The 25960-nt window shown below is 50.0% G+C and overlaps 1 protein-coding gene across 2 annotated transcripts in view; it reads left to right on the forward strand.

The window, feature by feature from the left end:
* The first annotated feature begins 873 nt into the window (after window positions 1-873).
* The window catches only part of SAMD4A (sterile alpha motif domain containing 4A), a 149968-nt gene continuing 124881 nt past the window's right edge, over window positions 874-25960 (forward strand). Inside the window, exons 1-2 of one of the 2 annotated variants that reach the window (XM_082217651.1) lie at window positions 874-1025; window positions 2944-3719. In XM_082217651.1, coding sequence (XP_082073777.1) covers window positions 3458-3719 — 262 coding nt within the window. In that variant the 5' untranslated portion in view covers window positions 874-1025; window positions 2944-3457. The remainder of the gene's footprint in view (window positions 1026-2943; window positions 3720-25960) is intronic. The other variant, XM_082217650.1, reaches the window with a different exon arrangement.

Below are 25960 nucleotides of genomic sequence, written 5' to 3' on the forward strand. Positions count from 1 at the left end.
GAAGACAGGAGTGCCTGGCGTGCTCTGGTCCAGGGGGTCACGAAGAGTCGGGCACGACTAAACAACAACAGAAAGGGGAGGCGTTCCCTCCCCTCCTACCGCTGCTCACGAAGTTCCCCTTGCTCGGAGAAGTGGGGAACGACCCTCCGCAGGAGACTCTCCGCCGCAGGCATTTCCCTGGCGCGCCGTGCCAAAAACCTGGACGGCGTTTGCTCTCCGGGGCGCGCAGGTTGGGGGCCTCGATTGCAACGCCATTCTTCCCACCTAGCCGCCGAGGAGAAACCTCGATCTGCAATGCAGCAGCGTTAAACGGGCGGCGGGGAGTGTGTGCGCGCGTGCAAGGCTCCTCCAGCGCCTTTCCGCGGACGCGCAGCAAACTCCGGCCGCCAGGTCGCGCCTGCTTGTAAGGCCAGGTCGGTTGCCAAAAAATCAGGAACACCCCACCCGTTTCCAGCTCAGAGACACCCCCCCCCCCAACCTGTAGGCACGCAGGCAGGGCGGAGATGCCTTTGGAGACGTTGCAAAGGGGCCGCCTTGCTGGCTTATTTTATTGCATTTTTGCACCAGCCCCCCCCCTCCCCAAAACCACCCCATTGCATGCATGCAAGCAGGCATCTTTTGCAGCGCGCCCCGTGCGCCTCGCCTGCGGCTGAGTCAGCGGCGGAGGAATGCGAGGGGGAGGGCGAGCGGGAGGCGCCGCCCCCCCCGGCCGCTCCTCGGGGGAGGGGGCGTTGCGCCTCTCGGCGGCCATGACGTCATGGCCTATGCAAATGACCCTCCGGTGGGGAGCGGGGGCTCCGCGGGGCGCGCGGCTCAGTCGCGCCGAGGAGGCGAAGCGGGCGCCACGAGGGGACGCAGCGCAGCAGCCGCAGCCGGAGCCGGGGAGGGTGGGCTGGGGGGCGCTGCCGGGGGCGCTGCGCGGGCTGCAAGCCATGGCCCAGCCCGGGCACCGCCAGGCGCCGCCGACGCCACCAGCAGCGGCGCCCCCTCCCGTCCAGCGGGAGCCAAGAGCGGACGGCAGCCAGGTGGGCATCCCCCGGGCAGGGCTGGGACGGGGCGCCCGTGGCGCGAGGGGCGCGGGCTCTTCCGCGAGGGGTGCGGCGTCGGAGGGTGTCCTGAGAGTGTAGCCCGACGTCTTCCCTGGAGTTCCTTTGGAGAGGGTCTCCTGAAGTGGGGGAGACTTTTTTGGGGGGGGTCCAAGCCCTGACTCGGGACCCTTCCGAGGCAGTGGCGTAGCGTGGGGGGTGCAGGGGGGGCGGGCGCGCCGGGCGCAACATCTGGGGGTTAGGGTTAGGGGGCGCAAATTACTTGCCTTGCCCCGGGCGCTGACAACCCACGCTACGCCACTGTTCCGAGGGCGCGGGGTTGTGGGAACTAGTGGAGGGGGACTCCACTTCTCGTGGGATTCAAGGGTGCCAACTTGAATATTTTTTTGGGGGGACACAATTTCAGTGCCATTGCCCATCAACTTGGGAGCCCTCAAATATTTTATTGGGGCCCCCAAAAGACCCTCAGCCCCCTAGGAGCTGGCTCCTATGCTGGGATCCCCATCTCAGGTCCCCAGGCGCAACCGCCTGGCCGCAGAGGGGCGGGTGGGCGCAGCCCGTCGCGCCGCTGCGGTTTCTCCGACGGGGTTGGGGGGTCGGGAGCCCAACCCCGGACAGAAAACCCTTCTCCCCTCCCTTTGCCCCCTTTATAATCCCGACTTCAGTTCAGGAATCCCACCTGCTTTAGGGAAACTTTTCCTCCCCTTTCCCAGCACCCACAAACGGTGCTTGGATAATTAAAGGCTTTCCCCCCAGTCTAAAATAAAAGTGGGCTGTTTCGTTTCTTGTGAACGCTTCCGCGAGAGAGAGAGCTTGGGCAGGCGGACCCCCCAGTATTCGCGTGCGCGCGTTAGTTTGTGCGAAGTGCGAGTTGCGCTTGTGCACGCACACGCGGGGGGGGGGAGCCCTGTGGGCTCGAACAGCTGATCGGAGAAGGAAAGGGGGGCGGCGGCACGGCGACTGGAGCCTGCTTTTTTTCGGATTTTATTTTAGCAGCCTGGAAAGGGATCCAGGCAGAGCGCCTCCTCCTCTGTCGAACTGTGTGTGCGCCTGTGGTCTTGGGAAAGGCGAGGGGGGCGCACACTGACTGGCAGAGTTTATTTTTGTCTCCTGCCTGCTGGAGCTGCCAGTGGGGCCTAAATCCAGGAGTGGGGAGGGTCTGGATGGCTAGCTAGCTGCTTGGGAGATGCTAGGATCTTGTAGGGAGAGCTGCAGTGCTTCTTCCACTGCTTCCTGGTCCAGGAGAGAGGAGAGCAGAGGACCAGGGCTTGGGGTTGGTTTGCACCAGCTCTCTGTAGCCGCAGTGTTAAAGTGTGTGCTTTCCTCCCCGCCCCCCTTTCCTCTTCCCCCTCTTCTGTCCTCCCTGCCTTGAGTGATGGGATTGCAGTCCCTTGCTCCTCTTCCCCCTCTGGCCCAATCCAGGTAACATTCCTACCTTGGGAGAATCTGCTCATGGGCTATAGAAGCAACAGGGGGAGCTCCCTACTTTCTCCTCCTCCTCCGCACTGTGTGGGAGGGAGGTTCCTTCTAAACCTCTGGAGGATGCAAAACCCACACCTGCCGCTGTGTGGGGGCTCCATATTTAGTGTCTGCTGTCTCTCCCTGCACCCTCAGTTGCCTGACCTGTTATTTTTTTGGAGGGGAAGGTTTTTCAAAATAATAATAAAAAACCTTGCAAAACATCACACTGCCGCTTCCCCTCGTTAAATGAAGAAGGAGCGAGCTCCCCCTCCCTGCTGGTTATCGCAGATCCCAAATTTTCCCTCTGTCATATTAGGAAGTGAGCCGAGGGTTCTGTCATGCTGAATCATAGCGCTGCCTTGCAAAGTGTGTCATCGTTACCATCACAGCAAAATTCTTCTTTCTCTCCCTCCCTCCCTCTCTCTCTCTCCAACAGTTGTGAATGCTTCTCCTCCTCCTCCTCTTTTTTCTTTTTTTACCCCTCCTCGGCAAGGAATGTTGCGGCTGTGGATGGTCCAGAAAGCTTTCCCGTGGAAGGAGCCAGGAGCCAGCGACGACTGGGCTAAAATAACCAGACTGGGAAAGGGAGAGTGACGGGTGGCGGCTGTACGACGACGCAGGGACCTGCATGATCTCCACACATTGCTGTGCCTTGTTGAGAAGTGGAGCGATAGAAGTCCCCTTGGCTTCCTGCACTGCATGTCGTCGTCTTGGGAAGAATTAGGAGGCAGCCACCGGCATCTCGGCCTGGAAATAGAGAGCGAGAGAAAGAGGGAGCCTGGGAGCACCAGGAAAGCAATTGCACGTCAAGATCCGTCCGCAAACATCTGTCTTATTTCTGCAATAACAACACCATCGTAAAGTAGACTTCGGTGGGGGTGGGGGGCAGAGAAGGAGCAGGAAAGACTCCTAAGGAGGATTTTCTTCCTGCACTTTTCCCGCGCCTGTATATGCACACATTTTCCCCTTCCCCACGCACACAAGCGCATTTACACACACACACAAACACGCCAACCATGATGTTTCGAGACCAGGTCGGAGTGTTGGCAGGCTGGTTCAAGGGCTGGAACGAGTGCGAGCAAACTGTTGCGTTGCTTTCCCTGCTGAAGAGGGTGAGCCGGAGTCAAGCCCGTTTCCTGCAGCTCTGCCTTGAGCATTCCCTGGCGGACTGCACCGAACTCCACATCCTTGAGAACGAGGCCAACAATCCTGGTAAGATCCTTCTCTCTCTCTCTTTCTCTGTCCCTCCCTCCCTCTCCGCCCTCCCCTTCGCCGCTTGGTGCATCCAATCCTTCTTGAATGCCACATTGTTCTCTTGAGTGACGGCTAGAACAGGCTGGTGCACAACGCTTGGAGGGAGTTGTGGGGGGCACCCCGTAGAAATCACCCTGGTTCCACACAAGACGCGGCAGCAAAAACTTAAGCGCTGCTGGGATTTTCTCTCCCCCCCATTCCTTTCCTCTCTTTTGCTGCAAGCAGAAAAAGCTTTGGTGTAACTCCGGTAGCATGAATGATTGATACTCCTCCTCCCTCCCTCGCACAGAACTTCCTGTCACATAAGTAACTCAGGTCACGTAGAGTCTGGATTTCCTAGGCTCCTTTTGGGCAATGTTGCTGCTTCGCTCTGCCTCTTCAGCAGCATGAAGCAGCAGCAGCAGCCGAGGATGGCCTTGTGCAGGTTGCTAGATAATTCTCCCACCCACCCACTTCCAATTTGGGAGGATCCGGGAGCCAGTGAGAGATATCTTGAGTCCATGTGTGTGTGTGTTAATGGCAATTGCTGTTTTCATACATGCAGTATTCCTAATATAGGTCAATTTTAGCAGTTCGTGCCGCTTCGCAAGAAATCTTTACTGGAAACGTTTCAGAGAGGAAATACGACATTTCGTTGGAAAGTGCTGTGTTTTGCTTCATAAAATTAGATGTGTGGTTAAATGGGCAGGCTTGGATTTAATTTTGGGACAGTGGTACCTCGGGTTAAGAACTTAATTCGTTCCGGAGGTCCATCCTTAAGCTGAAACTGTTCTAAACCCGAGGTACCACTTTAGCTAATGGGGCCTCCCTCTGCTGCACTATTTCTGTTCTCATCCTGAAGCAAAGTTCTTAACCTGAGGCACTATTTCTGGGCTAGCAGAGTCTGTAACCCGGGGTACCACTGTATTCTCCCTTGTGTGCTGCATAGTAGCAACTCTCTCGGTGTTGGTGGTAAACTGACAGTGGCATGAAGGAAATGAGTGCAAATATTTCTCATTGCTTGGGTTAGAGCAAGATAAATTCTAGACACCTGGTCTGCCAGGTGCCAGCGAGTTTGCTGCTGGCAGATAGAGACTTTTTTTGCATGTTTGTTTCTCGTTTGAAGATCAACATGCTTCTGGTGGAAAAAAAGATAGTGTAGTTAACAAATGCTCAGTGTTCGTTACAATTTCGGATGTTGCAAGGCTAGCTTTTGAGAGGGCATCAGATTGCACGCTAACAACAAAATTGTTGTTGTTTAGTCATTTAGTCGTGTCCGACTCTTCGTGACCCCATGGACCAGAGCATGCCAGGCACTCCTGTCTTCCACTGCCTCCTGCAGTTTGGTCAAACTCATGCTGGTAGCTTCGAGAACACTGTCCCACCATCTCGTCCTCTGTTGTCCCCTTCTCCTTGTGCCCTCCATCTTTCCCAACACCAGGGTCTTTTCCAGGGAGTCTTCTCTTCTCATGAGGTGGCCAAAGTATTGGAGCCTCAGCTTCAGGATCTGTCCTTCCAGTGAGCACTCAGGGCTGATTTCCTTCAGAATGGAGAGATTGGAACTTCTCGCAGTCCATGGGACTCTCAAGAGTCTTCTCCAGCACCAGAATTCAAAAGCATCCATTCTTCGGCGATCAGCCTTCTTCATGGTCCAGCTCTCACTTCCATACATCACTACTGGGAAAACCATAGCTTTAACTATACGGACCTTTGTTGGCCAGGTGATGTCTCTGCTTTTTAAGATGCTGTCTAGGTTTGTCATTGCTTTTCTCCCAAGAAGCAGGCGTCTTTTAATTTCGTGACTGCTGTTACCATCTGCAGTGATCATGGAGCCCAAGAAAGTAAAGATGGTGATGATGATTTATACTGTCCTTTATCAAAAGATCTCAGAGCGGTGTACAACATTAGAAACACATTACAAAACATCAGTGATAAAAACATAGTAGAAAGCATTCTGACAGACAGCTTAATACAGTGGCACCTTGGTTCTCAAACTTAATCCGTTCCGGAAGTCCCTTCCCAAACCAAAGCGTTCCAAAACCAAGGTGTTCTTTCCCACAGAAAGTAATGCAAAACGGATTAATGTGTTCCAGACTTTTAAAAACAACCCCTAAAACAGGAATTTAACTATCTAACGAGACGATTGATCCATAAAATGAAAGAAATAAACAATGTACTGCAGTACCACAACCAATCAACCAGTAGCTGAACTGGGTTCCACACAGTCACAAAAACAAAACAAAAAGAGCCACAGAAACACAAAATGAATAGCAAATACAGACAGACCTCAACACAACACTCAGAACAGAAGTGTGGCGCTCAAAATGGAGCACGTTCAGCTTCGGATAAAAGTTCGCAAACTGGAACACTTTCTTCCGGGTTTGCAGTGTTTGGGTTCCAAGTTGTTTGAGTACCAAGGCGTTTGAGAACCAAGGTACCACTGTAGTAAAATAATCAACATAATAACAGTCTGCTTCAAATGCTGTATCTGCCATGAACTCATCAGTTGCCCTTAGACAAGCCAGTCTCAGCCTAGTGGGTTGTTGTAATGTATGGAGAGAGCGTCTGCAAGGTGCTTTGAACACTGGAAAGCATCCCATATAAATGCTCAGTGGTATTAGCCACCAGAAAAGGGCACGTCTTTGGTTTTTTGTTTTGTTTTTTATATAATATTTATTGAAAATTTTTGAAATTACAAAGAAAAAAGAAAGCAGAAAAAGAAAAAAGAAAAAACAAACCACATCAAACAATACAAATTCAAAAAACAAAAATACACCGCAAACAGACAAAAATAAATCCATCATTCTCAAATCCTCAACTCTCCTTACCTTCTTTCTTTGACCTCCTCCTCCTCCCTTTTTTTGTATCCTGGTTAATAATTATGCAGCAAATCCTTTCCATATTTCATAGTATTCTGTCATTACATTACCTTAATCTATCAGAAAAGGGCACGTCTTTGGACCAGCAGCTGCTGGTTTTAAGAATGTCTCATAGTAGCCCTTTAAAAAAAATGCAGCCGAACATGGTGCGTAACAGCTGCTCATGAGTAGTCACGTCACAGGAATGCAAAAGGCAAAGGAGTCTGAGTGGGGAGAAGGGCTTGTGGGCTTGTGCTCTCTGCTTTGGCACTGTTCTGGTTTTGCAAGTGCAAGCCCAGGTTCACTTACTGTTCTGTTTGCTTGCTTGTTTGTGTATAGGCATTTATAGCCCGCCCATCACATTGCAATCTCAGGGCAGGTTGCATACATCTCCATCCAATTAAGCCAGCGGTAGGCAACCTAAGCCCGGGGGCCGGATGCGGCCCAATCGCCTTCTCAATCCGGCCCCCGGACAGTCCGGGAATCAGTGTGTTTTTACATGAGTAGAATGAGTGCTTTTATTTAAATTGCATCTCTGGGTTATTTGTGGGGCATAGGAATTCATTCTTTTTTCCCCTCTTCAAAATATAGCCTGGCCCCCCACATGGTCTGAGGGACAGTGGACTGGCCCACGGGTGAAAAAGGCTGCTGACCCCTGAGTTAAGCCATTCAAGATCTCCCACCCCCAAAGGTCTATGACTAAAGATGTACTGCATTTTTCGCTCTATAACACGCACCCGACCATAACACGCACATAGTTTTTAGAGGAGGAAAATCCGTAGGCATGCCACCCGTAGGCATTTCCTCCATAACACGCACAGACATTTCCCCTTACTTTCTAGGAGGAAAAAAGTGAGTGTTATGGTGCAAAAAATACGGTATTTTGAATTGATATTCGTTCTGGCTTCTCTAGGGACCCCTTGTTGTGCATGCTTGGTCTTGGTTTTGGAGCCAAATCACAGAATTGTAGAGTTGTAAAAGACTCTGAGGACTCTCTTAAGTCCAACCCCCTGCAATGCAGAAATGTGTAGGTATCCCAAATAGGGATCAAGCCCGCAATCTTGGTGTTACCACTCCCGTCCTCTTGACCAACTGAGCTATCCACACAGTTGATTTAACTCCTCTCCCAGATCTAAGGAGTCATGGCTAGCAGCCAGTTGGAAGCAAATGGTGAGAATGAGTGACAAGCTGTCTTGTTGGAGATGCTTTTGTATATGTGACGAGAACCCGTCACTTGCTAAGTTTTCCTTCTAATATTAGAAGCGTGGAGCTGTTGGGGAAAGACGCTCTCTGCTTATGCTCAGAGGCGCTTTGTTCATTGATCTGTACTTAGGTTGAACTCTGTCCAGCTTTGGAGTGTGTGTGTGTGTGTGTGTGTGTGTTCATCTTCATATTCTTGTGTTGCAAATTAAATGTCTTGAGGGATGGGGGAAGAAATGCTTTGATCTTAGTTGCCTTGAACATAGATCATAAAATGGTCCAATATATAAGCGATTTTCTATTCCTTTTTTAAATTCTTCAGTTACAGTCAGAAGCTGTTGCGTGTTTTATTTTTTAAAAAAGGGAAAAAACACTCGCAATATAAGAGCCAGGTGATTAAAAACGACCGCACTTTGTGTATTTGATCCTTGCTTTCAAATTCCTGACCCACGAGGTAAGGACGTTCTACGTATGCTCAGAGGTTAGCACAGGAGTAAGAGCCGGTGCGTGACATTAAACTGGGAAGTGCCCAATTTGCAAAACATCTGTGCCACAAGATTGCTAGGTTGGCTCTCAGTGGCAGGCAGCTCACATCCTGACATGGTCATTCACTGCAACATGGGGGAGGTGATACTGCCTTACTGTACATGGTGATGTCTGAAGCTGCTTGCAGAAGTGGAAAACAGCTCAAAGGAGGACTGAGCATGCTCAGAGACTGCAGAATGCCGAATATTTGTTTAGCGGAGTGCGGGGGATGGAAAACCAGGAGAGGATTGGAGTGGTGGTGGAATAGAGTGTCCCAGAGTAAAGGCTGGCTGGCTGGCTGGCTGGCAAGACCACTGAATAGAAGCACTGTATACAGTACAACATGGGACGCAGGTGGCGCTGTGAGTTAAACCACAGAGCCTAGGACTTGCCGATCAGAAGGTCGGCAGTTCGAATCCCTGTGACAAGGTGAGCTCCCATTGCTCTGTCCCTGCTCCTGCCAACCTAGCAGTTCGAAAGCACATCAAAGTGCAAGTAGATAAATAGGTACCACTCCAGTGGGAAGGTAAACAGCGTTTCCGTGCGCTGCTCTGGTTCTCCAGAAGCGGCTTAGCCATGCTGGCCACATGACCCGGAAGCTGTACGGCGGCTCCCTTGGCCAGTAAAGCAAGATGAGCGCCGCAACCCCAGAGTCGGTCATGACTGGACCTAATGGTCAGGGGTCCCTTTACCTATATACAGTACAACAACATTTTACTGCAGGGCCCACCTGGGCAGGGAAGTGTCAGGATTTGAGCCTGGCTGGCAGCTCTCCTCCCTGACATAATCCTAAGTGTGTGGCTGTTTATTTGCACTGGAGGCAAGGGCTCTCTGCGTATACTCAGAGGCACTCTTCATCCTATTGCAGGATTCTGCCTGCCTTTTCAGGCACAGCCCTGATACAAATGGATGCTCCGTCAAAGACCATTGCAGTTTCTATCAGCTCTGGGCGTTGCTGCGTGAGGCTGATGGGAGTTGTAGTCCCAAACCTCTGGAGGAACGCCTGGTTGGCGGTTGCACCCGCTGCCTGTTCCTGTTTGGAGATTTCTTGCAGGTATTGAAGGGAGCAAACTTAGCTCTGCTCCTAGGTTCCCTCCTGACTGCTGCGAGGTGAGGGGCGCAATCTAATCTCGTTCCCGCCCTTGTTCACACAGGTCACGCTCTTGGGATGTTTATTTATTTTTTAAAGCTGTCATCAATGCTGTGGTATTCTTAGAATATTTTAATGCGGTCAAATAATAGGCAGGCAGCTGACCAGCATGCCAACCCTGGCGTATGAATGAGATGGGCTTTGTTTCTGGTATGTGTTTACGCTTAAGAAACTCTCTGGAAGGAGGGTCTCCCCCCTGCCCCGGGACAATTCCTTGTCAATGGGGGGGGGGGTTGTACGCTGTTTCGGCTTTTTTGCAGGAGGGAGGGGAACCCTCTCTTCCCAGCTCTTTCCCTACCATTGCTGTTTGTTGAAGGAGAAGGAGCCGGACTGATTCTGGCTGAGGATGAAATGTTTGCACCCTGCGGTTAGCACGTGGCTTGTCGTGGGAAGGGGGGCTGGGGGGCGGAAATGCATGGGTCGGTCCCCGTTTTGGGGGAGGCCTCTTGCTTTCTGTCCTCCGCTCGCAGGAGGCCCAGCTGCAGCACGATCCTGAACAGATCCCCCAGTGTTTATTCAGAGGGAAGAATTCGGCGTGTCCTTCCAGTTCCCGTTGGAACACGGAGCTTGCAAAGTTCCTTTGGCAGCTGTTCCCGAGAGCAGCTTCCAGCCGGTTGGCTGCTCAGAGGCTGTGCTGAAGTTTGTGTCTCCGAAACCTATCTGGTGGGCCACCCCAGAGAAGCAGTGGGGGGTGGGCTGGGGCTGGGTACATTTCCTTTTGGCGGGGGAGGGGGGCAGGCATCTGTCTGTCTTGAGCAGGAGTCAGCAAACTTTTTCCGCAGGGGGTCAGTCCACTGTCCTTCAGATCTTGGGGGGGGGGCAGAACTACCGTATTTTTTTGCTCTATAAGACTCACTTTTTCCCTCCTAAAAAGTAAGGGGAAATGTGTGTGCATCTTATGGAGCGAATGCAGGCTGCGCAGCTATCACAGAAGCCAGAACAGCAAGAGGGATCGCTGCTTTCACCGCGCAGCGATCCCTCTTGCTGTTCTGGCTTCTGAGATTCATAATATTTTTTCCCTTGTTTTCCTCCTCCAAAAACTATGTGCGTCTTGTGGTCTGGTGCGTCTTATAGAGCGAAAAATACAGTGTATTTTTTTGGAGGGTGAAATCCCCCCCACAGTCTCTCCCTTCCCTTCTCCACAGCACCGAAGAAGCCCTGGTGGCTGCTTACCTGTGCCTTGCGAGTGGCGGTGGAGGGACGATGAGCGGCACAAAAGAGCTGGCTCTGGAGAGGGGCTGCTTAAATTGGCACTCAGCCAGCTCAGCCCAGCCCCCTTCCTCCTCTAGGCAGGGCAGGGAGAAGCCAGGAGGAGGGAGGGAGGAAGGAGGCGCTGCCACAGTGTATGTGGGGGATGGGGGGTGGGGCGGGAAATGGCACAGCCTGAACGATCAGAATCCCCACATCGATCCACGCGGTGATTCCCGGACTGTCCGCAGGCCAGATCCAGAAGGCAGTTGGGCCGGATCCGACCCCTGGGCCTTAGTTTGCCGACCCATGGTCTTGAGAGGCAGTGAAGTCAAACCACTGTATCAAAGTGACCTCCTCAGGGTGCAAGCCTGGGCAATGTGTCTAGAGGTCCTGGGCGGCCCTCTCAGTCTCGCTGATGGGGTCCAAAGGAAAGCAGAGCAAGACGTTTGGCACCAGTTTGGCTGCAGGAGTTGCCGGAAGGAGGCGTAGAAGGCACCACCAAACCGCCTTAGGGACTCCGCTCCAGGTCTGCGTAGGGTTTACTCCTGTAGATTTAGTAGCCGAAATTTCAAAGGAAAAAGGCCAGCGCTCTCCGGCAACAGCTGTGCAGCTTCACTCCGCAGAAGTAGCGATCCGCTCTCAGCACCGCGCCACGCAGCCCGTCTCACTCCGGAGCTTTTTGCAAAGTTCCTTCGCAAAACGGGGGGGGGGGGGCGCAAAGGTGCCCGCCGAGTCCCACGGTCGCAGGCTTCACCCGCCTGCGATTTTCGATAGGGTCCCCCGCTTCGCTGTAGCAGGAAGACCCGATTCCTGCGGAGCTTCTCCCTCCGACTTAGAGGGATTCCGCCATTGCCGATGGCGCCGCCTCCGGAAGTTCTGCGTAGGGTTCACTCCTGAGCCTTTAGTTCTCTCAAAGATGTCTTGCAAGGCAGTGAAGGTTTAGGAGCAGAGTTTCCCTTCTCCAGAATGGGCTCCCTTCCCAGGTTGTCAAGCGCCAGGCAAGCCGCCTCCTGCCATGTCATGAAGCACACCACTGGATGCACATTTAAAGCACACGGTCTCTTTCCCCACCGCCACGAAATCATCCTGAGAACTGTAGTTTGAGGATGCTGGGAATTGTAGCTCTCTGGGAGTAAACTACACTTCCCAGGATTACTTGGGAGAAGCCGTGTGCTTTCAGTAATAATAATAATAATAATAATAATAATAATAATAATAATAATAATAATTTATTATTTATACCCCGCCCATCTGGCTGGGCTTCCCCAGCCACTCTGGGCGGCTTCCAAAAGAATATTAAAATACTATAATACATCAAACATTAAAAGCTTCCCGAAACAGGGCTGTCTTCAGATGTCTTCTAAAAGCCTGGTAGTTGTTGTTCTCTTTGACATCTGGTGGGAGGGCGTTCCACAGGGCAGGTGCCATTATCGAGAAGGCCCTCTGCCTGGTTCCCTGTAACTTGGCTTCTCGCAGTGAGGGAACCGCCAGAAGGCCCTTGGAGCTGGACCTCAGCGTCCGGGCAGAACGATGGGGTGGAGACGCTCCTTCAGATATACTGGACCAAGGCCGTTTAGGGCTTTCAAGGTCAGCACCGACACTTTGAACTGTGCTCAGAAACATACTGGGAGCCAATGTAGGTCTTTCATGACTGGTGTTATGTGGTCTCTGCGGCCGCTCCCAGTCACCAGTCTAGCTGCCGCGTTCTGGATTAGTTGTAGTTTCCAGGTCACCTTCAAAGGTAGCCCCACATAGAGCGCATTGCAGTAATCCAGTATGTGTTTGAATGAATAGGGTGGGTGTGGCCATAGCTGTTCCACAAATAAAGCTGGCAGCTGTCTTTAACCACAGGTAAGAGTTTTGGCACATAGGACTGTTGGCTGTCTTCTCATGGGCAAATCTCCCCATTTGGCTGAAGAATCCCGACCCCGGCAACCCCGAGATTGCTTGATGAAAGAATGCTTTTAATGTTAACTGATTTCAAAATGCCTTTTTTCTCAAAGAGAAAACAAAAGAAATTGTTTGCCATCTTTGCCGCCCTGGGCTCCTTCGCTCCAAAGGGTGGAATATATATCCTGTCAATCAATTGAACATCTGACCGCTGCTGGCATGCCCTGGACGGTAGAGTCCCGGCTGAGGCTGTGACCCAGTTTGCGCCTGCCTGAGAGTGAGTCCCATTTTGCTGAGGGAGACTTGCAGGTACAGTCATACCTCTGAAGTCAAACAGAATCTGTTCCGGAAAGTCTGTTGGAATTCCGAAACGTTCGACTTCCAAAGCTCCTGCAGCCGGTTCCAAAGCTCCGGTTTTTGGTTGTTTGGTTGTTTGGTGTTCAGGAGCCGAGGTACGACTGTACAGTGGTACCTCTGGTTAAGAACTTAATTCGTTCTGGAGGTCTTTTCTTAACCTGAAACTGTTCTTAACCTGAAGCACCACTTTAGCTAATGGGGCCTCCCGCTGCCGCCGCACGATTTCTGTTCTCATCCTGAAGCAAAGTTCTTAACCCGAGGTACTACTTCTGGGTTAGCGGAGTCTGTAACCTGAAGCGTCTGTAACCCGAGGTAGCACTGTATAGCATTGCACTGTCTAGTAGACTGAACCAGTAATGAAGTTGGGTTTCCTAGGAAGATTTGAGACACACAGACCTGGGCTTGCAAAAAGGCTGGCTTGCTCTGTGGGGAAAGCATTCTTCTTTAATCTGTGTGTAGGTGCACAGTCTTCATGTTTATTTGTCCGTTCTGTCCCATATTGGGGATGGACTGCTCACTCTGGGCTTGTCTCCCGTTGCATTTTCTCAGACCACGTCTGTGCCGGACGCCGATGCAAGTGTGGGTAACCTTTCCAGGCCTCTTGATGGTTGCTGGACTACATCATCACCACTGGCCCTGCTTGCTGGGGCTGATGGGAGTTGTAGTTCACCAGCATCTGGAGGACCAAAGATTCCTCACCTGCAGTGCAATGGTTTGCGTCATTAACTCTTGCCTTGATGAGCCTCGCTATGTCTATCTGTGCATACCTGTGCATGTGTATCGTGAATATCAGGCATCCCCAAACTTGGCCCTCCAAATGTTTTGGGACTACAATTCCCATCATCCCTGACCACCGGGCCTGTTAGCTAGGGATGATGGGAGTTGTAGTCCCAAAACATCTGGAGGGCTGAGTTTGGGGATGCCTGGTGAATATATATCTTTAAAAATCCAGCAACACATTCATTTTGGGCTTTGGATCACAAGAGCTTCCGCTGCAATTAATTGCTTGTCTTTTGGAGTATGAGGCTATGCTGCAGCTTTCCTTGGTGAAGTTTCTTCTTCCCTGGTTTTGCTCTGAGTTACGCCCTCTGGGAGCTGACATGTCCTTCAGAAGAAAGCTGCCATCCAGCCAGGGTCCCTGGAGTGATGTATTCTGTCCCTGCTGTTGGAAAATTCAGGACACATAGAAGGAAGAACTTCTTTATGCAGTGCACAGACGGCAGTGATGACCAGCAAGCTAGCATGCTTACTTTATTATTATAAAAAAAATTAAAAAAATCCTTCCAGTAGCCCCTTAAAGACCAACTAAGTTAGTTCTTGGTATGAGCTTTCGTGTGCACGCACACTTCTTCAGATACACTGAAACAGAAGTTGCCAGATCCTTCTATATAGTGAGAAGGTGGGGAGGGGTATTACTCAGAAGGGTGGTGGGAATGGGAGATTGGCAGATAGCTGAGATGAGCCTGTTGACGACTCTTAACGACTGTAATAGGTCTTACAGGAAAAGGCAAGGGGTGAGAAGGTGAGAAATGGCTTAGTCATGTATAATGGGAATCCAATGTCTTTGTTCAAACCAGGTCTCTCCATTTCTCACCTTCTCACCCCTTGCCTTTTCCTGTAAGACCTATTACAGTATAGGATCTGGCTATATAGAAGGATCTGGCAAGGATTTTTTTTTTTTTTTTTTTTTACTATGGCAGACCAACACGGCTACCTATCTGTAACTTTATTATTATATTCATTCATTTTCTGGCCTTTCCCCCCAGACAGACAGCTTACAGATAGAATAGGAACAGCTAAAAACATAGAGAATAAAAACGTCAATAATTTAAAAGGAGTTAAACACTGGTTGGAACCTAGCTATGGGATGACTTTAAAAGCCATCAGTGGCAACTAGCTGTGTTCGAAATTAGCCAGGCGCCGGGCGCATTTTGCACCTGGCTGTCCGCCACTTGCGACCAAGTGGAGATGCCCGAGTCTTGGTTCCTGATGTCTCCACCATCTGGAGTTCTATGCCTGGGGATCCTTGGATCTTGACAGTTTTTAGGGACGCAGGTGGCGCTGTGGGTTAAACCGCAGAGCCTAGGACTTGCCGATCAGAAGGTTGGCAGTTCGAATCCCGGCGACGGGGTGAGCTCCCGTGGCTCAGTCCCTGCTCTTGCCAACCTAACAGTTCGAAAGCACATCAAAGTGCAAGTAGATAAATAGGTACCGCTCCGGCGGGAAGGTAAACAGCGTTTCCGTGAGCTGCTCCGGTTTGCCAGAAGCGGCTTAGTCATGCTGGCCACATGACCTGGAAGCTGTACACCGGCTCCCTCGGCCAGTATAGCGAGATGAGCGCTGCAACCACAGAGTCAGGGGTCCCTTTACCTTTAATAATAAATTTTATTTATACCCCGCCCTCCCCGGCCAGAGCCGGGTTCAGGGTGGCTAACACCAATGAAATCACAGTAAAAACATAATAGGGGGGAAAGAGAGGGGGGAAACCAATTTAAAATACAGGTTAAAATGCAGCCTCATTTTAAAGTAGCCAATAAATCAAGACCATAAGGGGAGGGAAACATAAGGGTCAGACTGAGTCCAAACAAAAGGCCAGGCGGAACAGCTCTGTCTTGCAGGCCCTGCGGAAAGATGTCAAGTCCCGCAGGACCCTAGTCTCTTGGGACAGAGCGTTCCACCAAGTCGGGGCCAGTACTGAAAAGGCCCTGGCCCTAGTTGAGACCTGTCTAACCACCTTGCGACTTGGGACCTCCAAAATGTTGTCATTTGTGGACCTTAAGGTCGTCCGCAGGGCATACCAGGAGAGGCGGTCCCGTAGGTACGGGGGTCCTAGCGACATGCCATGTGGAATTCTGCCTGCGACGTTTATCTGTGCAATCGGAGCGAATTTCAAGAACCGAAAGGTCGCATTGAAAAAAAAGATGACTTCTGAGCCGCCTGGCCCAAAGATGGCAAGCAGGCGTTGTGTTTTGGCCACTGTAACCCTGGTTTGAGGAGCCATTGGCGGCTGGCTTATATATCTGAGTTTCTAACCCTGTCTACAAGCCCCAGTGGCTATGCTGTGCCTTCACAGCTGGCGGCAACAATGTTTTTGAATGCTCTTTGCTGGAAACCACAGTGGGGAGAGGCCTCTTATTCTCAGGTTCTGTTTGTGGGTTGCTGGACCAGGTAGGCTGTTTTGGACTAGCTGGACCACCGGCTGGGACTTCTACTGCGTTTCCTGCCTCCCGGTTACAAACTCTGCCTTAATCCCACCCCCAAATTTATTGCTGCCTTCCACTACCTCCCACCCCGCTATCTTTCGTGGTCTGCCAAGGTGAATTTGACATTTGCTTCCCGCCAGGAATTGCACTGTGTCTTGCAATCAGCCTGAGTAACTGAAATAATAATTAGTCTGAATGCTTTGCTCTATTTTTAGGCCACGTTAGTCAGCGCTTTTGCTTCTCCCGAATCGCACTTGCCAGCTGAAACGCTTCTGTTCCGAAGGGGTGGCGTTTATTGCCCTGCACAGCAATCGGAGCATCCCCCAATTCACGTCTCACCTGGGCCACAATCTCACCTTGTAGCCTTTACCTGTAGTTCCTTGAACCGGCCCTGGGCGGCTGCTCCAGTCATCAGTTGCGGTTGTTTTACGGATGCATCAGGTTTTGCGACCTGCGGATGCAGGCAAGATCTCTGCAGAAGTGAGATCCTTCCCAGCGTTTGCATCTTGGCCCATCTGGCTCCTTGAATCGGGGCAAAGGGATGGGGGTCTTGCAGAATACAACTGCTGCATTAAGGAAAGATGATTCGGCTCACAAAGGAGGCTGCCATGAGATCGCTCTTTGGGGAGCGGGTGTTTGGTGAGTTGCATAAATGTTACATTTTAGGAGGCAAGGTGTTTTGACTGCTTGTTGACAAGCTGACTCCAGATCACGTTGGATGCATTTATTTTATTTACCGTATTTTTCGCTCCATAGGACGCACCCGACCATAGGACGCACCTGGTTTTAGAGGGGGAGAACGACAAAAAAAAAAATCTCCCCCTCTCTGCTCAGCGCCCCTTCAGCGAAGCGGCAGGAGAAATGGAGCCCCTTCCATTTCTCCTCCTGCTTGGCTGAAGGGGCGCTGCGCAGCTCTCCCTCTCTGCTGAAGCCAGGAGAGTCTTGCTCTCCCGGCTTCAGCAAAAGGAACCTGCGGAGCGCAGCGGGAACTCGCGCTGCGCTCCGCAGGCTTCAAGCGACTACCCCTGAAGCCTGGAGAGCGAGAGGGGTCAGTGCGTACCGACCCCTCTCACTCTCCGGTCTTCAGCGAAAGCAACGCGAAGCCTCCAGAGCGCGGAGGGAGCTCTCCCTCTGCGCTTCGGAGGCTTCGCGTTGCTATCACTGGAGCCAAGGAGCCTGCATTCGCTCCATAGGGCGCACACACATTTCCCCTTCATTTTTGGAGGGGGAAAAGTGCGTCCTATAGAGCGAAAAATACGGTATATACTTAGCAAAATGTATACACCTCTTGAACGTAGGTTGTTTACAAGAACCCCCGGATGAAAGTAATTGCGTAGATCAGCGGTTCTGAAATTCATGCATGGATTGCCATTTTTGCTTTCATGTGGCTCACAGGTTGTCTCTGGATTTGAAGATGGAAGGAGCTGGCACTTCCATCACACCGAATATCCGTACTGGTTTTTAATTGTGTTTTTATTGCTGCTTTTATTCCTCATGCTGCATTTGGATTCTGCAGAATTGCAGTTGCTGCAACAGGCAAAGAAAACCATAGAGTGGAAGCGGCCATGAACATCATGTAGTCCAACCCCTTGCAATACAAGAATCTTTTGCCCAATGTGGGAATCGAACCCACGACTCTTGAGATTAAGAGACTCTTGCTCTGCCAATAGAATCGTCCACTGATGGTCCATGGCATGGGGGAAACTACTGGTATAGATGCCTTCAAGGCTCACTTCTGAACTGAGATTGGGACCAAGATTTTCTTGGTTGTGCTGGCAGATGACCTACATGATTCTCCTGGGCTTCTGAGCATCTTTCAGTATATTATATCCTTCTGGGTTGGCTAGCTGGGAAGGTATCCTGGTTCATGCTCATCGCCAAGGGAATGTGGTGGCCCCAAGCAAGGGTATCAGCAAGCCCAGGGTTCTTAAAGTGGGATGGAGGTAAGGCAAGGAGAGGTCAGGATATTGACCAAATGGAACGTGGGCAGAGGAGGGAGACCAAGATGATCAAGGGTCTGGAGACCAAGCCTGATGAGGAACGGTTGAAGGAGCTGGGTAGGTTTAGCCTGGAAAAGAAGAGACTGAGAGGAGATGGGAGAGCCATCTTCAAATATCTCAAGGGCTGTCATACGAAAGAGGGAACAAGCTTGTTTTCTCCTGCTCCAGAGCGGCCATTATTCTCACTTTTACAGCAGCTCTTGCCCTAGAGATTGAGGCTGATTGAGGTTGAGGTTGAATCCTGACAAGACAGAAGTACTGTTTTGGGGGGACAGGGGGCGGGCAGGTGTGAGGGACTCCCTGATCCTGAATGCGGTAACTGTGCCCCTGAAGGACCAGGTGCGCAGCCTGGGAGTCATTCTGGACTCACAGCCCTCCATGGAGGAGCAGGTTAATTCTGTGTCCAGGGCGGCTGTCTACCAGCTCCATCTGGTACGCAGGATGAGACCCTCCCTGCCCGCAGACTGTCTCACCAGAGTGGTGCATGCTCTAGTTATCTCTCACTTGGACTACTGCAATGCGCTCTACGTGGGGCTACCTTTGAAGGGGACCCGGAAACTACAACTAATCCAAAATGTGGCAGCTGGACTGGTGACTGGGAGCGGCCGCCGGGACCACATAACACCGGTCCTGAAAGGCCTACATTGGCTCCCAGTCCGTTTCCGAGCACAATTCAAAGTGTTGGTGCTGACCTTTAAAGCCCTAAATGGCCTCAGTCCTGTATACCTGAAGGAGCGTCTCCACCCCCATCGTTCTGCCCAGACACTGAGGTCCAGCGCCGAGGGCCTTCTGGCGGTTCCCTCATTGCGAGAAGTGAGGTTACAGGGAACCAGGCAGAGGGCCTTCTCGGTAGTGGCACCCACCCTGTGGAACGCCCTCCCTTCAGATGTGAAGGAAATAAGCAGCTATCTTCTCTTTAAAAGACATCTGAAGGCCGCCCTGTTTAGGAAAGTTTTTAATATTTAGCGCTGTATTGTTTTTAACACTCGATTGCGAGCCGCCCAGAGTGTCTGGGGAAACTCAGCCAGATGGGCGGGGTATAAATAAATAAATAAGTAAATTATTATTATTATTATTATTATTATTATTATTATTATTATTAGAGGCCAGAGAACACAGAATGCAGTATAAATCTTTTGTTCCCAAAGTCGGTGGTAACACACCCGGGGGGGTGGTGGAGTTACTTAAGGGGGGTAATAATAATAATAATAATAATAATATGAGCCGGGCTCAGGGCGGCTAACATCATGAAACTAAGACAGTATACAAAGAACATAAGAACTACAAGGCAAGGGGGCGGCAGGGATGTAAGTGGCTCTCAGATTTCGAAAAATTGGTATCACTGGATCACATTCACAAGCTTTGTTGCACTAATTAAACTGAATAGTTTAAATTGGATTTTGAACAAGTGTGCAATTAATTGTTGCTGTTTTGAATTTTATTGTTCTGTCATCTTCCTTAGTGGGCCATGGAAAGCGCTATTCTGAACGATGCTTCCTACAGAACAGGATAGGATAGGGGTAAGGAGGAGTTTATGGAACGGAGGGGGAGGTTGCCTGAAAAAAATTGGGAGCTACCAATATAAACTAAGCTTAATAATAACCATCGTCTCAGTGCCTCTGTTCTCCCATCTGCAACAGTGCTTGGAAAAGTGGGGAATCGTTCTCTCTCTGCCTCTCTCTGAAAAAAACAGCAAAATATTAGAACTGTCACCAGACTGAAATTGATTTGATTAATCAACTTAGATTTTAATGACGTTAAATCTCTGCATGAATTTGCATAGGAGTGAAAAAAAGCGAAGTTAAAAATAGCAATCTCTTTTTATTTTTAGGTAGCGCAGGCAGGAGTTGCAGCAGACTGTGTTATGGAAGAGGCATTTGTGTGAGTGGCAGGAGATTGCTTTGACAGTACCTGACATCCGCAGTTTTTAATAAGTAATTCTGTTAATGTACATCATTTTTAAAAGTGTTGCTTGATTACCAGGAGATACCTCTGTACCTTTGGAGACAAAACCCCCCGCTCATGTAGATTTGCTGTCCTACTAAACACAATTCATTTATTAGGGCCTTTGACTTGGTTTTCTCTGACCCTTCCTGCCCCCACTCCCAACAGAACGGCAATTTCCAAGCCTCATTTTGTCAGAGCACCTAGAAAATCATCTTCTGATTCACGGGGAGTAAGAATCTGCAGTTGCGTCTTCTTCCTTTTTATGTAATAATTGATTAGATCACCAAATATTCCCGATGCCAAATTCCAGAGCTCTGACATGGCGAGCTCTTAAGAGAGAAGGCATTTGCTGGACACTTATATAAACTCTTGTGGTTGCGAGCCCAAATGTTTTGGAGCTGAAGTCTTTTGTCTTTTTAATTTCTTCCACGATTCTTTTAATTAGAACTGGGCCCATGATGTGGCAGTAGGTGAGGGCTCAAGTGGGCAGAACGTTACAAGTTCCCAAATTTACCAGCCTGGGTTGACTTCCTGAGGTTTTGGCTACACATGCGAAGGCGCTAATCAGGGTTTTTTCCTAGATTTTTGAAGTGAGTTTGCAAACCGTGATTGAGGCAGTCAAGCCAGTGAGGTGGTCCAGTTGTGCTGAATGTTGGAAAGTTGGCCTTTGATAACAGGGAACCTGGAGAAAGCTCTAGAAAGGTGCTAGAGAGAGACAACCTTCCTGTCCCACCTATATTGTTGTTGGCACATCCCTCTGTCTTGGGAGACAATGGAGGAATGAAGTTAAGCTCAGACCGTTGGAGAATTACGGCGCCTGCTGTGGCTGTAGAGACCGATACAGGAGAGACATGTTTTGTTGCAGCCGGGGCAGAGGAAGGCGTCCTTCTGTCTGCTCAAGGAACCGAGTCTCTTAAAGCCGGACAAACCAAAGGTCCAGAAAGTTCATGAATTTGACTCTCCAGGTGCAATTTTTTTGCATCTAGAAGCCCCTGGGTAGAGCTCAGGAGACAAGCTTGCTCCACGAACCAGAAATTCTATAGAAATGTACACAAGCTGCTGTTCTTGGCACCCATCTGTCTTGGGAGACAATGGAGGAGTGCGCCTTCGGATGTGAAGTTAAATCGCTGGAGAATTACGGCGCCTGCTGTGGCTGTAGAGACTGATACGGGAGAGACATGTTTTGTTGCAGCCAGGGCAGAGGAAGGCGTCCTGTTGGGCTGTTGCAGATGCACCAAGACATTTCTTCTTTCTGCTCTCCCCCCAGTTGTCGTTCCTCCTCTGGTCATTGCTATGGACGCACAACCTAATTGCCTGTCTCCAGGTACTGTGGTCCCCTGCAAGGGATTCCCACATGGCGGGGTTGCTGCCTGCAGAGCACGTCCCTGGCGATCCAGCCATCTTCCATTCTTGGGGACATGGCCAAGTCACGGACACCTATATATCTCCAGACGTCTGTGTGCACAAGAATTCCATGGATAAGAGAGGTCAGTTAGTGTTATCCACACGGATCAATCAGATGATTCACCTTTAGTGACGCCATTAAGATTTGTATGTTGACCACTGAGGAATAACCCTAGTGGGCTGAAATGAGTTCCCAGTATATTATTGCAGGTCACAAGAGCTTGGCTTCTCAGAATTACTGTGCGTTATATGAGCTTGAGGATTGCGCTCTAAGATCATATGACCAGCAGGCTGGATCCGGCCATTGGCTCATTTAGTCCAGCACCCTGGTTCTCCTCCTCTGATTCTCTGCCTTTTTATTTGAAAGTAAGATACCTTAGGAGTCTTGCGCTTTCCTGTTGTTGTTGTTGTTGTTGATGATGATGATGATGTTGAAATCTGTACACCGCCCTGTACCCACAGGTCTCAGGGCAGTTATAACATAAAACTGCAATATAAAACCACAAAATACATAATGAAAATATAATATAATATTCAGAGCGATCTCGGCCCTGAATGGGAAGCCTGGACTTTGAAAGTCATCTAATCTTCCTTGCTATACAATACTGTATTGTTTAATTAGGGTTTTTATGGAGCAGTCAAGTAATTTCGTTGTCCCCGAGAGGAGGCAATGACAATAAAGATATATTATTATTATTATTATTATTATTATTATTATTATTATTATTATTATTATTATAATAAACAAAAACAACCCAATAGAAAGGGATGCGGGTGGCGCTGCGGGTTAAACTACAGAGCCAAGGGCTTGCCAATCAGAAGGTCGGCGGTTCGAATCCCCGCGATGGGGTGAGCTCCCGTTGCTCTGTCCCTGCTCCTGCCAACCTAGCAGTTCAAAAGCATGTCAAAGTGCAAGTAGATAAATAGGTACCGCTCCGGCGGGAAGGTAAACGCCGTTTCCGTGCGCTGCTCTGGTTTGCCAGAAGCGGCTTAGTCATGCTGGCCACATGACCCGGAAGCTGTACACCGGCTCCCTCGACCAATAAAGCGAGATGAGCGCCGCAACCCCAGAGTCGGCCACGACTGGACTTAATGGTCAGGGGTCCCTTTACCTTTACCTTTAACCCAATCAACCTTCAGGAAGCAGATTTGTGGATTTCCCTGGAATTGCATCCTGTGTTTTCACTTGTGCATGAGTTAAAAACAAAAAAACCTTAATATAACCAGAAATAAAAGTACTTGTAAAAAAATAATCATGCGCTTTAACACCACATCCAAGCATGGAAACAATTCTCCATTCCCACAACAAAAATCTGCCGCTGGTTCCCTGGTCCGACTGCGCCGTGCAGCTGTCGCATTTTAAAAGGCCGCCCTTTGTTGCCTCCTCATTCCGCGAGAGGGTGGTGAAGGATCCGTCCCTCGGCCAGGGAGGCTTAACCTCATTCACCAGTTGTAGGTTGAGCAGAGGACGGTCGCAGGGCAGCTTAAAGGGCTGCTCTGTCCGGGAGCTTCTCAAAGTCCGCTCTGTGCCCCAGGAACAGGTGGCCAGGGGGGAAGAGGCAGGCCGCTGTTCCCCGGGAAGCTTCAACGCAGCATTTGGAGGCAAGGAATCGGAAAGAAAACAATGCCTGATCCTGGTGCTTTTAAAAGGCGGCTTTCTTCCCTTCCCCTGTCTCTTCCAACCGGGTTATCCCCGGTTTCCCCGAGGAGTGAGGAGCACACGGGAGGACTGTGTTGTGTGTGGTGGTGGGGCAACAGAAATCCCTAGTGGTCTCCCGGGAGGCTAGTGCACAGCAGCTGAAGGAACCAGCTTTCTCAACGGAATTTTATCACAGAGGGGCCATTGTTCCGCTCTGCTGTGCGCTTGGTTTGAGAACTGGATTAACCTTTTCTCTGCTGCATCCAAAATCAAACATAGAGAAGGGAGAAGTGAATGAAATCTTCCCCATAAATGTAGGGGGACAACACACCTTCCCGTTAATTACTGACTCTTTTGTAAATATTGCACATTTATGAAGAAGTAAAATGTTCTGGATATAATTGCAGTACAGGAAGTAGTCTGATGGAAGCTCCTCCCTGCTCTCCTTGCTTTCTTTCCCCAGGCTTAACCATGGTTTACCAAGCCGTGTGCTTAACCATAACCATGGTTACAGTGGCCCGGTTCGCATGATATTGTTAACATTTCATATAACCTCCCTGATAGCATCTTGAGCACAAATCATGCTGAATGCAGAGCCCAAAAGGACATCTGGAAAAGGGACCTCGTGTTGCTGCTCCTCTGTATTCCTAAACTCAATCCCCTCAGTGGGGATTGCCTCAGAGTAGACCTGTGTCTACTCTGCGTTGTAAGAAACTGATATTCCAGTTCCTTGCATGGATGTCGAATGCAAGAATTAAAACCCGTCCCTAGCATGGAGGATTTAAGGGGATTGGTCTGCTGGATACAAAAAACCTGGACCTGTAGTTTCTTTCTGTGGTGCTTCCCACTTCCTAAAAGAGCACATTAAACTCAGCAGGCAGTGAACAGCATGTGTAAATTGGGCATGAATGAGCATCCTAATATACAGAATTTCAAAACTGATGATTCAGGGTTCCTGGCAGTGGTTTGCAAGGGCTGTGTGCCTGTTTTACTGCATTAACTATTATTATTATTATTATTATTATTATTATTATTATTATTATTATTATTACTATTATAGCATCCATAGTTATAGTTATTTTTTGCTTTCCAATGCTGCAGTGCTTAATAAACCTCATGTTTCACCATGGAAAAATTAATTGCTACTTAAGCTGCATGGTGCTTTCTCCATTTTTCTCAATAGGCCCCCAGCTGCTGAAAAGAATATTTATAAACTTCTTAAAAGCGCTAAATGGCAAAAGCCACTCCAGAAGTCCTCAGGACTTGAAAAGCAACCTTGTTCCATTGTTGCCAGTGGGGGGAAGTTCTAGGGGGCGAAGCTTGCAGCTCCTTTGACCCAGGGATTCGCGGCGTCTTTTCCTGCGCCTGCCTCGCCAAATGTGCGAGCAGAGCATAGCGGAGGCCAATGCGCTCCCGCAAGCAGAGAGCCAAACTACTGACCCAGCGTCGGTTCCCCAAAGCAAACAACTGCGTCCCGCAGGAAACTTCAGCCGCCTTGCAGCTGCGTCTCTGCCACCCTGCTCAAAATCCCAACAGCTGTTTCTCTCGTCCTCTTGGCTGGAGGCGCTTCTCCTTCTCCAAGCGCAGGTGGGTATCACATTCCAAAAGCTGGAGAGAGGCGCGCAGCTATCAGGAGAAGAAGAACCTGTCACTTGCTCTCCTTGATGCAACATCAGCTTGATGTTTGTCTTGTATCGATAAGGGTTTGTTATTTTTGTAGATGTCTGTTAGGAGATATAAGCCTTTGGTTTGCCAGGTTTTTATCTGGAGGTTTTGTGCAGAAGGAATAATGGGTGATGTGCCAGGGGAATTGGTGGGGATGGAGTCAGGGACAGTTTGCCAATTCTGCTTTCCATGCTTTAAGCATGGTCTGTGTGTACCTGTTTAGTATTGTGGGAATTTTCCTTAGTTTGCTTGGGCGGAATGGGCATGCTGTGGTGCAGTAATTTCAATTGTGTCCCTCTTCAGGTGTACCAATTGTTTTGTCACATCTTCTACTATATATAGGGACACGGGTGACGGTGTGGTCTAAACCACAGAGCCTAGGGCTTGCCGATCGGGAGGTTGGCAGTTCGAATCCCCGCGACAGGGTGAGCTCCCGTTGCTTGGTCCCAGCTCCTGTCCACCTAGCAGTTCAAAAGCACGTCAAAGTGCAAGTAGATAAATAGGTACCGCTCCGGCGGGAAGGGAAATGGCGTTTCCATGTGCTGCACTGGTTCGCCAGAAGCGGCTTAGTCATGCTGGCCACATGAATCGGAAGCTGTCTGTGGACAAACACCGGCTCCCTCGGCCTGTAGTGAGATGAGCGCACAGCCCCAGAGTTGTCCGCGACTGGACCTAATGGTGAGGGGTTCCTTTACCTTTACCTACTATATATGGGATTATGTGGCGTACTTGGTTGGCAATGTAATATTCTTCTATGTTGGGGATTCCCCACCCTCCCTCTGAGGAGGGGAGGTGCAGATTTTTCTTGGTTTTGGTTTTTTTTGTGTGAGAAGATAAATAAGTGTAGCTTTTTTCTGCAATTTGCGGAGTTGGGCTAGGGGAATCCAGATTGGAAGGGTTTGGAATAGGTAGGTTAATTTTGGGAGGACGATCATTTTGATCATGGCTATTTTGTCTGAGAGAGTGAAGTTTTGTGTTGTTCCATCTCTTTAGGTCTTTGTTAATTTGTCGCCACAAGGGGTTGTAGCTGTGGAGGTCTAATTTGTTGAGGTTTCTGGTTGTTTGTACCCCCTAGGTATCTGACCTTGGCGCGGCAAAGTTTTATCTTGGTGACGTTAGCGAATTCTTGGGGGGGGGGGGACGGAACGTGTTGAAGCACATAGCTTCCGACTTTGCAAAATTTACCTGTAG

The sequence above is a fragment of the Podarcis vaucheri genome, assembly GCF_965113315.1.
Source record: "Podarcis vaucheri genome assembly, chromosome: 1".
Classification (NCBI taxonomy): domain Eukaryota; kingdom Metazoa; phylum Chordata; class Lepidosauria; order Squamata; family Lacertidae; genus Podarcis; species Podarcis vaucheri.